At 58.7% G+C, this 14,283-nt stretch overlaps 1 protein-coding gene across 1 annotated transcript; it reads left to right on the forward strand.

Moving 5' to 3' along the window:
- Nucleotides 1-4,799: 4,799 nt before the first annotated feature.
- GALR3 (galanin receptor 3) lies at nucleotides 4,800-6,827 on the forward strand. Its single transcript, XM_036866494.1, has 2 exons — nucleotides 4,800-5,192; nucleotides 5,816-6,827. Exons 1-2 carry the CDS (start codon nucleotides 4,834-4,836, stop codon nucleotides 6,498-6,500), a joined length of 1,044 nt encoding a protein of 347 aa, XP_036722389.1. The 5' UTR covers nucleotides 4,800-4,833; the 3' UTR covers nucleotides 6,501-6,827.
- Nucleotides 6,828-14,283: the final 7,456 nt, after the last annotated feature.

Consider the following 14,283-nt stretch of genomic DNA (forward strand, 5'->3'; position numbering starts at 1 on the left):
TGTGTCGTGTCGGTCTGCTTTATTCTCTCGGAGCAGCCCCAGTCCCGCGCTGGTCGAAGAATCAGGCAGGAGCTGGGGCTCTGAGGGCCAGCTTTTGAGGACTGTAATAGATCTCAGAGCTGACCGCCTTCCCCAAACTAAGATGGGACCCAGGCAGCTCGGGTAATAGAGGCTGGAGCCACTGTTTGGCTCAGTTGGATTCTTTCCTGCTGTAGAGGGCAGCTGAGCCCCAGCCCTGCAGGCCCCTTCCCGCGCCACCCACCCGCCTACTCTGCAGCCTCCAGAGTCTAGCCTTGGTGAACACCTCGTCCTCTGCTCCGCATCCAAAGGATGGCCTACAGCTGCCCAGATAAGAAGGGGCTGGGCACCCAAACCCATGTTTGGGAGAAGCAGAAGATTCGGCCCCAAAGGAAAGAGTGTCTGTCGCTATTGGAGAGGCCCCCCATGGTCTGGAACTCTGTGTTCTAAACTTTGTTCCTGCCTCTGTGGCCTTAGGCAGGCCCCTCCCCCGTGTGTGCCTCGGTTTCCCCCGCTGTACCAAGAGTGGCTGTTATATTGGTATCAGGGCCTTTCCATTTCCGTATTCCCGGGGCCTGCTGGCCTGAAGATCAGCCGCCAGGGGGCGTAGCGAGCTCAGGCTCTGCCATCGCCCCGCCCCCTCCAGACTTCTGGCCTTGGACTCAGCTTTTGCTGCAGGCAAGGCCCCATCCCGCCTTGACCCCGACAACGGCTCACTGCTTCCCTGCTGAAGACGACAGTCCCCTTCCCACAGTTGCAGCCCCTGGTGCTTCTCTCTCCATTGCCCTCCCCACTCAGCCTTACGGGCACCTGGTGGGGGTAAAGGATGGGTTCTCCGTCACCGCGCCTCCAGCTTCAGCATGGTGTGGGCTTGGGAAGCTCGTAGTTTGCTGGCGATAGGGCAGGGAGGATGAAAAGGCCCTTCTTCATTAACGATGGGACCATGTCTCTGGTGCCCCCCCAGCCCCAGCCCTCCCTTCAGCCTGGGTGTCTAGGGATGGACAGTCTGGGTGAGCTCTGGCCCAATCCATCAGGATCTTAATGCTGGGATGCTGAGAATCCTAGCCTGTGATCCCGAGGAGCTTGAGGCTGGAGTCCAGGAGTTCGGGGTGCTAGGAGATGCAGCCCCGGGGGAGGGGGCTGCTGTGGCCACATCAGGGGCACAGACACGGGTAGGGCATCTGGCACCAGGTGCACTCCTACAGCAGCAAGTACACACAGCCTGGTGCCAGCCCCTGGCCAAGCCAGCAGCTTGACATGCATGGTCTGCTCAAGCTGGCAGGTCATAGAGGGTGGCCATGAGCAGCCACGGGGTGACAAATCACAGTAGGTGAGGCTGAGATAAGGTGGACCTAGGTGAGGTCCATCAGCCAGTGGCGCACAGTGAGCACCGTTGCGTCCTGTACTTCCCAGGCGCCGCTGCTGACATTGTGGGGCGGTGGCGGTGCCTCGACACCGTGGGCCAGCTTGTCGCGGTCGAGCACCACATCAGCAGCCAGCTTTCGACTCAGCGTGTGGAGCTGTGCTGGCCCAGGTCCACCGCGGCACAACTCCTCCGCCACCATCCAGAGGGGTCATAGGAGGTGCCAGCAGGTGCAGTGGCAGCTCTGGGCACACATGCTTGGGCTTGGGCACTTAACTGGTCATCGCCAGAGGCCAAGACAGGCTATAGGGCCGAGGGCCAGTCGCGGACAAGCTGCACTTACACACCCTGCAGAGCCTGGGTCTCTGGGGACCACTCTCAGGGCCCACCATCTATCCTCTACGTTGGGTGCAGGGTTCAAGGCCACAGTCACCAGGAGCAGCAGTTGGAGCAAGGGAAGAGGGGGTGCCTGGGGCCCGCTGGGACTCGGGCCATAGCGAGGCGCCCTTCCTGCCTGCCCTACAGGTGGTCCCTCTTTGGTTGCCACCATCCTCCCTCCTCCTCTGCAATCAAATCAGCAGCTCAGCCTTGCTGCTGCTGGGAGCTCTTTGCCCTAGTACTGCCCCTGCCCATCCAGAGCTTAGCCTCCAGCAAGGAGGGACATGGTGGGCTGGGAGCGCCCAAGCGGAGGGAGGACAGTGTGTCAGGGACCTTGGGGCTTTCAGGGTCCAGGCCTGCCACATTCGTGAGTCCAGGCTTCTGGGAATCTAACAAAATCTAATCTAAAAAAAAAAAGGCTAGGGGTCCTTTCTGAGCTTACTTTCATACAAGGTGGTTGTGGACCCCTAAATTCTTAAATCCCACCACACTAAGTCTGGATCCTACAATTCTGCTCTTCAGAGATCACACGATTCTACAATTCTAATTCCTTAATTCAATTTTGATAGCTCTGAATTCAGGTTTGGAGAATCTAGGTATGATCCCTAATATCTTCAATTCAGTGAGTCTCTGCTTCCAAAAATTTGGGGATGCGCTGCATCTGGGATGGGTGACATGAGGCTTTAGAGCACTGGTGAAAATCCCAGGGCCCATGGGAAGCCAGTTCTGAAGAGTCTCTTCCCGGCTCCTCAGGCCTTGATTACAAGTCCTGGCTTCATCAGTGTCCCCTCAGACTGTTTGCTCTCCCCTTTCACAGACTTCTCCTCGACATTCACCCCACCCTCCCAGCTTCTAGAAAGACACCACACAGTCCTCACCACCTCTCCCCTCCCTTAATTCATTGCAGGCAGCCTTCTGGCCCCACTACACTTGTCTAGTTTTCAACAACCACCTTGTTGCTAAATCCAATGTACCTCACACCCCAGGTGCTGGCCTCTAACCCTCTGGAAGCATGTGGCCATGTGGCCCACTCCTCCAAGAGGTCCAGACCAGAACCCCATGACTGAATGATACAGCCATTCACTAAGACCTAGTAACCTCTTTGGCTCTTGCCTGGACAAGAGGCTCCTAATGGCTCACCCATTAAATCGCTCCCCTTCTATTCATCCTTTTAACCCCAGGCCATAATAAACTAATTACACAATAAATGGGCAGGTCCTGTCCCTGCTCTAGAACCTCCTCTAGTTCCCCATTGCCCTCAGGCTAAAGCCAGACTCTTTGGACAGGCACATAAACCCTGCAGGCTTCAGGCAGACTGAACCCCTGGAACAATCTTAGGGAAACTGATGGGTCTCAGGATTCTCAGGGGCCAGGAAGAGTAGTCCTATCTGAAGTCTGCAGAAAAGGGGCTCCTGGATTCCTAGCATAGGACACCCCACTCAAGACTAGGAGTCCTGGGACTTCCCTGATGGTCCAGTGATTAAGACCCCGCACTTCCAGTGCAGGGGGTGGTCGGGGAACTAAGATCCCACATGCCACACAGCGCCAAAAAAAAAAAAAAGGCTAGGGGTCCTTTCTGAGCTTGGGTTGGAGCCCTTCTTGGAGCAGCGAGCAGAGATGATGGGGAAGCAGGACAACAGGAGGTGAGAGGGCCAGGAATGGACTGGGCCCTGGGCACAGAGGGGTTAACTACAAAGCGAGAATCTCAGAGAGCGAGATCAATGGGTTACTCGCTGCAGAAAGAGGCAGAAGCAACGCAGAGAGGCAGAGGAGAGCCGGACAGAAGAGCATGCCATCCGGGGGAAACCAGGGAATGAGGAGGAGGTGGCTACTTCTTCGGAAGGAGTGTCCAAGTCCAGCTCAGCAGAGGCGGGCCCTTAAAGGAGAAGAGGGAGCACTAGGAGGCAGACCTGTACCTGCAGGTAGGCACCAAGGGGTGGCCACTGAGCCAGGAGGCAGCTTCAGCCTGGCCGTTTCGCCCAGGATCAAGCAGGAGCCCAGTGCCCAGGGTTGAGGTGGGTGTTGCCCATCCTGGGCTTTGTGGGGACCTGCTGCATGCTGGGGTGGGAGACACAGATATCACCTTTCCTCCCTCCTCCCTGCCTGGCTCCCTTGCCCTTAATACGTCCAGCCACCCCAGAGGTCCAAGCATGTAGGGAGACCCCCAGGTAGCAGTCGATATGGGCCATGGGTGGGGCAGGGGTAAGAGTGAGCGCAGCTTGTATAGATGCTCGCGTGCGCACACGCGCGCGCACAGATTGTCAGAAGCACTACCTGTTACAGGCTCTCAGATGAGTGCTCCAGCCTGGGAGTCAGGGTACCAGGGTGGCAACAGCCTCAGATCTGCCACTCAGAGTGTGATATTAGCCTCCCATGTCCCCTCTCTGAGCCTCAATTTCCTCATGTGTAAAAAGGGGGCAGTGACTTATATGGTTCTCTCAGCTGTGCCACTGTCATGCTCTCACTAAACTGGACTATCCAATGACTCAGGTGTGTCACCCATGTTTGGCTGAATTTGACCTATGTCCAAAAGTCTTCCTTAGGACTTCCCTGGTGGTCCAGTGGTTAAGACTCCACCCTTCCAATGCAGGGGGGGCGTGGGTTCGATCCCTGGTCGGGGAACTAAGATCCCACATACCGCTCCCACATACCGTTGTGTGGCTAAAAAGAAAAAAAAAAAAAGCCTTCCCTGTATTTCAGATCCCCATTGAAAACATCAGCTCCTGGGGTTGGAGCTGCCCCTCCCCCCACCCCACTTTACCTGCATCATTGGTTGAAGGTGTCTATCAACTACCTAATCAGCCCTTCATGCCCTGGGCTATGGGGGTGTTCCCTAGGAAACTGAGAAACCCACCTTAGACACCAATGAGACTCTGCCAGGAGCTTGCACAGGGGGTCCCAGTGATAACTTTTGTCTCTGTCCCCCCCCACCCCCATCCTCCACAAGCTTCCAGCCCACAGGACGTGGCCAGGCCCAGGGTGGGGGACTAGACCCCTGAGTTGAGTGACCAGAGCTGGGGGCTCCTGCCTGAGGACTCCAGCTTCTCTTCCTCAGGTGCCTGTCTGATGGGGAGATGGCTGATGCCCAGAACGTTTCGCTAGACAGCCCAGGGAGTATGGGGGCTGTGGCAGTGCCCGTGGTCTTTGCCCTCATCTTCCTGCTGGGCACAGTGGGCAATGGGCTGGTGCTGGCAGTGCTGCTGCAGCCCGGCCTGAGTGCCTGGCAGGAGCCGGGCAGCACTACGGATCTGTTCATCCTCAACCTGGCAGTGGCCGATCTCTGCTTCATCCTGTGCTGCGTGCCTTTCCAGGCCGCCATCTACACGCTGGATGCCTGGCTTTTTGGGGCCCTCGTTTGTAAGGCTGTGCACCTGCTCATCTACCTCACCATGTATGCCAGCAGCTTCACGCTGGCGGCTGTCTCGGTGGACAGGTGAGCTGTGTCGGGGACCTGGCCGGGTCTGGGCTGGGGAGGGAAGACCTGAACAGATTCTCATTGGCCTTAGAAAGGAGAGAATGGGGGACCAAAAAGGGACATGGGAGGGAGAAAAGGAACAGCTCCCTGGCCCCCACCAACCAGTCTCTGGGCACCTGCAGGGCATGCTTGAGGGGATCATCCTGCCCTCCCCCCAACTCCATTGGGAGCTTCCAGAGAACATCTCTGTGTCCCAAGTGTTAGCACAGGGCCTGGCACATGATGCTCTGTAAGAGTGAAATGAATGGCAAAAGGAACACACCAATGAATTCATCAGATATTTTATTACCGCCCACACCTGGCTCAGGTTGTGGTCAGACTGGCTTTCATGGCTTGAAACTTGGGGTCAAACCCAGGCTCACTCTCTAGCTGACGACCTCGGGCCGGTCACTTCTCTCTGAGCCTCTGACCCAGCCCCGCTAGGTGCCAGGCGCTGCTCTAAGCGCTTTGCGCGCTGACTCCGTTCATCCCCACAACCTCCCTGCGAGGCCGGGCGCGCGATCCCCCCTCACTCGCGAGGTTCAGACACGGGCGTCTAGGCGGCCGCCCGCCCGCCTCGCTGACGCCGCGCCCGCCCGCAGGTACCTGGCCGTACGGCACCCGCTGCGCTCGCGGGCCCTGCGCACGCCTCGCAACGCCCGCGCCGCCGTGGGTCTGGTCTGGCTGCTGGCGGCGGTCTTCTCGGCGCCCTACCTCAGCTACTACGGCACCGTGCGCTACGGCGCGCTCGAGCTCTGCGTGCCCGCCTGGGAGGACGCGCGCCGCCGCGCCCTCGACGTGGCCACCTTCGCCGCCGGCTACCTGCTGCCCGTGGCCGTGGTGAGCCTGGCCTACGGACGCACGCTGCGCTTCCTGTGGGCGGCCGTGGGTCCCGCGGGCGCGGCGGCGGCCGAGGCCCGGCGCAGAGCCACAGGCCGCGCGGGGCGCGCCATGCTGGCGGTGGCCGCGCTCTACGCCCTCTGCTGGGGCCCGCACCACGCGCTCATCCTCTGCTTCTGGTACGGCCGCTTCGCCTTCAGCCCGGCCACCTACGCCTGCCGCCTGGCTTCGCACTGCCTCGCCTACGCCAACTCCTGCCTCAACCCACTGGTCTACGCGCTCGCCTCGCGCCACTTCCGCGCGCGCCTCCGCCGCCTGTGGCCCTGCGGCCGCCGCCGCCCCCGCGCCCGCTGCCCCCCGGGCGCCCGCCGCGCCCTCCGTCGCGTCCGCCCGGCGTCCCCAGGCCCTGCCGGCTGCCTCGGGGACGCTAGGCCTCGGGGACGCTAGGCCTCGCGGGCGGCTGCCGACGGGCGGCGGCTGGGGCGGGGAGCCGGGTCGGGAGCCCACCCGCGGTAGAGAGGCTGGCCGGGCCCTTCCGCGCGCGCCTCCGCCTCCTGTGGCCCTGCGGCGGCCGCCGCCCCCGCGCCCGCTGCCCCCCGGGCGCCCGTCGCGCCCTCTGTCGCGTCCGCCCGGCGGCCCCAGGCCCTGCCGGCTGCCTCGGGGACGCTAGGCCTCGCGGGCGGCTGCCGACGGGCGGCGGCTGGGGCGGGGAGCCGGGTCGGGAGGCCGCCCGCGGCAGAGAGGCTGGCCGGGCCCTAACTGCCCGAGGACCGGAATAAACCTTGTCTGCCTCCATTCTGCTGGGTGTACGTTTGTCTGTCATTCCCCTTCCCCCGGGACAGGACGCCCGTAGGGGATGGGGCCAAAGCCAGGAGCCCTCTGAGGAGGAGTGGCTGAGCTGGGGACACTCAGTCCACTGAGTGGACACCCCTGGGCAGTGAAAATGGTTCAACGCAGCCAAGTGCAGGCCCTTAGCTAGGCAGCCCCGAGATGCTGTCCATAACCAGTCTGGCAGGAAGGAGGGCAATCCGTCTGCCCATCTGTATGGGGTGCTACATTCCTCAATCTAATTATCAAAACAGCTTTGCGGGCTTCCCTGGTGGCGCAGTGGTTGAGAATCTGCCTGCCAATGCGGGGGACACGGGTTCGAGCCCTGGTCCGGGAAGATCCCACATGCCGCGGAGCAACTAGGCCCGTGAGCCACAACTACTGAGCCTGCGCGTCTGGAGCCTGTGCTCCGCAACAAGAGAGGCCACGACAGTGAGAGGCCCGCGCACCGCGATGAGGAGTGGCCCCCGCTTGCTGCAACTGGAGAAAGCCCTCGCACAGAAACGAAGACCCAACACAGCCAAAAATAAAAATTAAAAAAAACCCAAAAAACAAAAAAACAGCTTTGCAAGGCAGATACAATCAATTCCACTTTATAGATGTAGACATCAAGAATCAGAGAGGTTGAGTGATTTGTCACATAGCTAGTGTTTGGCAGAGGTTGTGTTCAAACCCACTGCTGTTTAACTTTTTCTACTCAGTAGCACCGAGTATGGTTTTTCCCATTTTTTTTTCTCCTCAGATCCCATGGTTTCCAAGGTTTTTCTTGGTTTTTCCTGATCCTCCATCAGCCCTCCTCCCCAAACCTGCAGCTCCCCACGCTCAACTGGATGCCCTAGAAACTTCAGAGGGCTCCCAGCCCCCTTCCTTAGGAGAGTTCTGCTCAGGTACAGCGAGTGCTGAGGGCTTCCCCCGGCTGTCAAGTCCTAGGTCCATTGCCTGACCCAAACCCCTCACATTATTCTTTCAGTCATTTGGTGCTCCTGGCTACGGGGAGACACTGAGCCACACTCGGGCCACAGCTGGCCTTCCAGCAGCCCTGATTACCCTGTAGCCCCCTCCCTACCTGTCCCTGCACACAGCTGGGGTAGTCTGTGGTGTGGAAACCTCCTAATTAACCAATAAATCAGTCTCGATGGTTGCGGAGCCACTCACTTCCTCCCTCACCGTAAGCCAATAATGTTTATTAGCTTCTGGCTGAGGCCTGAGACCTTCAGCTTCCGTGTCTCTCCCCAGCACACCTCCTGGCTGCTGGGCACCCTGGGAAGGCCCTCCCTGACAGTGGGCAGCTGCTGAAACCTCATCACTGCCTGCCACCTGCCACAGACCCAGGGGTCAGAACGGCAGTCAGCCTTCTCAGGGGGAGGTTGAGACGCAGCTGGGGAGCGACTGCTGCAAGGGCGCAGCACAGGGGCTGACACCTGGTCCTGTGCTCTTTCTCCCACGTCTCTGCCAAGATGTCCCTGGCTGACTCAGGCTGCAGCAGTGGGAGTGTTTCCTGGAGGGCAGGGGGTGTGATGCTGCCGCTTCTGCAGCCCCCAGTGTGGCCTCTGTCTCCCTGAGGCCATCACTCACACCTCGCCTGGCTCACCCGTACCAACCCCGGCAGGCAAGGGATATTACCTCTATTTTCAGAAGTGAAAACCGAGGCTCAAGGAGGTGAGGTATGTGACCAAAGCCAAGTGGCAGATTCGAGACAGAGCCAGGATCCTAACTGGGCGAGAGGGATGTCTCTCAGGGCAGCCCAGGCAGCATCGGAAGAACATCTAAGAGCATCTGACAAGGTTTGCTACACGACAGTGGTGAGTGCCTGCAAAATACAAGTGGGGAACAAAATCTCCTGGGGTTGGCTTATGCTGTGGTTGGTCCAGTCACCCAGCTGGGTCACCTCTGTGGGCACGGACAGGTGACCGACTGGGAACAGCCTCCCTCTAGGATGGGCAGGAGACAATTGCCCAGCCAGGGAGTGGCAGAGCCAGAGCCTGAACCTGCATGAAACCCCAGGCCCAGGGGAGGGGTCGGTCAGTGGAAGCCCTCCACACACAGTGGCCTGGCAGAGGGACACTCGTACAGCCCAGGCCCTTGGCTGGACCCCAAGGCCTCCTGCTTCTGAAGGGGTCTCTCTGGCCCATTGGAACCAGATAAAGAAGCCCAGACACCGCGACTAATGGAGGGTAGTACAGCCTGCCCAGGGTAGGCACACGGCCGGTATTTGATACATGAGGACAGAGGTGCCAGGGAAGGAAAGACATGACCCTCTCCTTTTTTCTTTCCTTTATCCCTCAAACATTTGAGTGCCTGCCCTAAGCTAGCCCCTGAGAGGAAGTCAGAGACAGCGTGAATTTGGTCTGGTCTCTGCCTTCTGGGAGCTCTCAGTCTAGCTGGAGAGCCAAATACCAAAAGAAGAAAGGATAGCACTGTGTTATGGGGCCATAACGGAAAAGTACACACAGTTTGAAAGGGCCCGGAGGAGGAAACTCCTGCCTTCCTGGGCAATCCAAGCAGGAGTCCCAGAGGAGATGACATTTAACATGCATTTTCCTGGGAAGAGGTGGGAAGGGCCTGCCAGGAGGAGCAACAGCTTGTGCCAAGGCAGGTACAGGTGGGAGCAGTAAGCGGGCTTGTGTAGCTGAAGCAGGGCGGGGTGGGGCCTGGGGAGCCCGGGAGGGTGGGTGCAGTGAGATCACGTTTGTCTCCTAGGCTAGCTGTGGGGCAGGAACTTCATCCTTCAGGCAGGCAGTGATGCCATCGAGGGTTTTCAGGAGGGGAGGTGCCCTAGGGTTGCTGTGTAGAGGCTGGGTTGGAGGTGCCAGGTTGGCAGCAAGGAGCCCAATCCAGAGGCTGTTCTGTGAACCCTGGGCCAGGAAAGCTACCACCAAGGGCCTGGCCTAGGACTAGGAGATTATTTTTGCCATGGCTTTGGCAGGAAGATTGATGGCCTGCTGCTGGGCTTGGGCTCGGCCCCTGAGGTTCCTGGGTCTGCTTCAGGGGACTGACGAAATGCTTGGAAGAGCAGATGGTTGTAATCGTTTGGTGGAGAGAGCCGAGTCCTGCAGGGCCGGAGGCAGGCAATGGGGGCTGGGGTAGAGGCTGAGCGAGCCCTGGCTGCTGCCTCATGGAGAATCCACCTGACCTGAGCCTCCTGCAAGGTCTCAGGCCAGGCTCAGGGCAGCCTGGAGGTCCCAGGGAGGAGCTCCTCTTAGTTGGGGGAGATTTGAATTCTGCAGCCCTCTCACCCTCCTGTTTGTGCAGACCTCTTAGGGATGGGCCTGCAACATTCATGTCTGAACACCTACTGAGTACAGAGTTCTCCTGCAGGAAAGAAAGACAGAAGCACAGGGGATTGTGGGAGCCCAGAGGAGGGCCCTAACCAGCTTGGGGAGGCAGAGAAGACTTCCTGGAGGAGCTGATGCCCAAGCCAAGTCCTGAAGTGGGAGTTAGGACAGGTGGGGAAAGGAGAGATGGGAGAATACACACACAGGCCACCTGGGGTCCTCTACCTGCAGTCAGGCACAGCATGACGAGCCGAGGGCCTGGGACAGGGTACACGGGAGCCCCAGCAGGAAGTGAGGTGGGAGAGGTGAGGGGGGGCAGCCGCAAAGGATTCTGTAAATCCTGTCTGAAACCGAAACTGTACCTTGTCCTGAGGGCAATGGGGAGCCATGAAAAGGTTTTAAGCAAAAGAGTGACCTGATCAGATGTACTCTTTAGGGAACTCTTTCTGGCTGCAAGGCAGGCTTTTCCTGGGGAGGGAAAGCAGAATGAGACTGGGGGCAGGGGGACCAGTTAGGAGGCTGGTGTGAGAATCCAGAGAGATGAAGACATCCAAGACTCCGGCAGCGGGTGGGGAGACATGGACAGACGGGACAAACACATACGAGGTGCAGCTGTCGGGACTAAATGGTGATTAACTGTTGTGGGGTAAGCGGTGTCCCAGATGACACCCAGCCTCTGGCTTGGGCTACTGGGGGTGGCAGTGGGGGTGATGAGGGCAGAGGTCTGGGGTGGGAGATGCTGAACTCAGTTGGAACACGTTGCGACCAGGGGCCTGGGGGACACGGCGGGGGTGTCCACGGGGCGGTGGTGTACTGGGCACCTGCTGTATTTCAGGCCTTGCACTTGGCTCTGGAAGTTGTGTCTCATCTGCCTTAGAGTTTTAAAGATGGAGAAACTGAGGCTCAGAGAGATTAAGTAACCTGCCCAAGATCACACAGCTAGCCCCAAACAGAGCTGGGGTCTAAATCAGGTTGGTCTGATTTCAGTTCCACGGTCTTTAGGGAGGAGAAGGGGCAGGTAGGAGTTTTTTGAAGGGGAGGGAGGAACCTGAACATGCAAAGGTGACCTCCACCCCCAGCCATCCGCCCTGTGTAGCAAACGCGGCCAAGGGTGAAACTCAGCCCCGGGGAGGGTGGGCGAGCTGCAGGCCCCGGTACAGCCGTGTTATCCAGCCCCTCTCCCTGCCTGAGGCCGACGGGAACAGCACCAGCTATCAACTTCAAGCTGTGAACCTGGGGACATAAATACCAATTAACCACCCCGAGGTTTCCTATTAATGAACATCAGTCCTCAGCCCTGATGCAGGGCTCATTTGCGAGTCGCCGGCTGGATCCAAGACGGCATGAGGCCAGAGGGACAGGCTGTGCAGAGGTGGAATTGTTTCTGGCTTAAGAGGACAAGATTGATGTATTGAGGCATCTGCTTGGTGCCACCTTGCTTTAGAGGCCTGGGCTCTGTGTAGGGGTGAGACTGAAGCAGGAGGAAGGGGGGTGAGGTGGGGTTGAGGGGCAAGGGGTGCCAGCCTGGAGTTCCTGGGGGTGCTTTGGACGGCTGTGGCGCTGGGGAGGGTGCTGGACTGGGCATCTGGTGGACCTGCCAGGTCAACTCAGAGAGGTGGCATAGTGCAGGGGTCAAGGCACGGGCTGTGAGCCACATCGCTGGGATTGAATCCTGGCTCCTGCACTTCGTAGCTGACCTCTCCGTTCCTCAGGACCCATAGAACTGAGCCGTCTGAGCCAGGCTGCATTCCAGGCTGCATTCCAGGCACACCGCCTTGGGCTGCTCCCTGGTGCTGCCAGCTATATGCGAGGTTTCAAGGGCTCTCCCGGGCGGACCCTTGCGTCCATCAAAATCCTCTCAGTCTGGGAATTCCCTGGCCACCCAGTGGTTAGGACTCCAAGCATCCACTGCCAGGGACCCGGGTTCGATCCCTGGTCGGGGAACTAAGATCCTGCAAGCCACGTGGTGTGGCCAAAAAACAAAAAAACCCCTCACAATCCAACTGGGGAGGCGCGACTCACCTGCCTCCACCCCACTGGGCAAGCTGACAGCCAAGTGCTTCTATAACACGTGCCATCCTCCCCAACCTTCAAAGCGGGAGAAAGTCACCAGGCTGACGTGGACCAGTCACAGAGACAAGGGACCACTCTGGCCCCTGGTCTGGGGCTTCAGGTAAGACTCCTTTGCTTCCCTGAGCCTGTTTCCTCAACTGTAAAGTGAACTGATCATATCTCCTTGCAGGCACCAAGGTCTCGGAGTTAGCTTGAGAGCCAGCATCAGGGGGTTTGGGCTAATTCACTTTGGGCCCTATTGCTGGGGGCAGCCAGGGACTTTGTTGGGATTATCCAGGCATCCATCAGTCCAACTTCCTGACCTCCTAACCCTGCCTTGGGCTCAGCATCTGAAGCAATCCAGGGAGCTCGTGGGGCTTTTACCCAGAGCTCATGGTGCCTGCGCTGGGTAAGGATGCATCTGATCTCCAGGGTGGAGGTGACAGCTTGCCTCACCTGCTTTCTGTCGCCAGGGCAAATCTTCAGACCTCAGGATCTCCACAGCCTGGTCTCACCTCTCTCTCTGGCCAGCCCCTCATGCTCCTGGGCCCTGCACTTTTCCAGGCCACCTCCTGGCCCCAAACCCAGCTTGTGCCTGTCCCTCTGCCAGGCCTGGCTCGTGCTGCTCCCAGCTCTCCCAACCGCCTCGGAAGGCCTGTGATAGTTTGGGCAGCCACCAAAGATCAGCAAAGACCATTCCAGACCCAGCTCAGTCCCATCACCTCACACTGTCCTCTGTCCCCTCCAGGTGACCAGGTGCAGGCCTTGTCCACCGAGCACACTGTGCCATGTGCTCAGCGAGGAAAGGGCCCACCCCTCCCTGCACAGGGATGGAGACATTCACTCAGTAAGGTCCATCGGTTTCTACTGTGTCTCAGGAGCACTGGGGACACTGGCACTTTGGGAACCTTGGCAGAGATTCCTGGGCTGGGCTGGGTCCTGCACTGCTGACCTCAAGCAAGTTATTCTCTGCCTGAGCCTCAATCTTCTGCATCTATAAAATAGTGGGAGCAAGGGCATTGGCTACCCTTTTGGCTGCAAACACTAAATCAAAGGGCTTGTGTAAAGGGCCTGCTGGCACACAGTAGGAGCTCAACAAATGTTGTCGCCCTCAGTTTTAGGAAACTCTGCTTCTGAGAAAGCTCTAATTTCAGGCGTGGTGGAAACAGCACGAGCTTTGGGGGTGGGTCCAGGGTCCAGCCCAGCTGCCTGGTTGGGTCACCCTGCAAACCTGCATTTTCTCACCCATCCAAAGCACCAGCAAGGCCAGTTATCTCACAGCATGGTTGGGAGAAGTTGTGAATATTCCCCAAGCATTACCACCGTCTGCCGTGGGCAAAGGCAGGAATTTTATTTTGCTTTTTTTGTTCCCTGTTGTATTCCTACCTGGAACATTGCCGAGCACATGGCAAGTGTTTGATAGGTATTTCCAGCATGAATGAAATGGGAGGTATAAAGCAAAGGACCCTACCCAGCCGCTGAAATCAGCAAACAGGATTTCTTCTTACTGCCCCCCCCCCCACCCCCTGGCCCCCTCCCTGCTCCCCCCACCAACTCGGTAGCTCCCAGAGCAGCTAGTAACAGAGCTAACTCCTGTGTGGGCAGCCTCTGTCCAGTTCTCCATCCTGCCCTGCCCAGCCCAGTCCGCTCAGGGCCAACTTGTGTGTTTTTTGACTCACCCTAATGTCTGAGGCTGACTTTAACTGGCTGGATCTTCAGAGAAATTTGGGATTGCAGGAAAAATCTTGGCCGGAAAAGGATCGAGGCAGATTGGCTAGCTGCCCGGCTGTCTGGCAAGTGTCTGATGGCTGGCCCACAAGCCACCTTCATCTGTCAAGCCTTTTGTTCACTGTCTGTACAGCCAGGGTGGGGTGCACGATGGCCCCCTCGCTTGCCCCAGTGGTCATTCTCCTAGTTACATGGCTACAGGGCCAGGGATGGGTGGGCGGGGCACCACAGGGATAGAGGATGCTGCAGGGAGGCGCCCCACTTGCCAGGTGGGTATGGCTTGGTCCAGGCCAAGGACTTGTTGGGGGTTAGCCCGAGAGTCTCCGAGGCAGGTTAGTTATCTTAGA

This window comes from Balaenoptera musculus, chromosome 10 (assembly GCF_009873245.2).
Source record: "Balaenoptera musculus isolate JJ_BM4_2016_0621 chromosome 10, mBalMus1.pri.v3, whole genome shotgun sequence".
NCBI classification, from domain to species: Eukaryota; Metazoa; Chordata; class Mammalia; order Artiodactyla; family Balaenopteridae; genus Balaenoptera; species Balaenoptera musculus.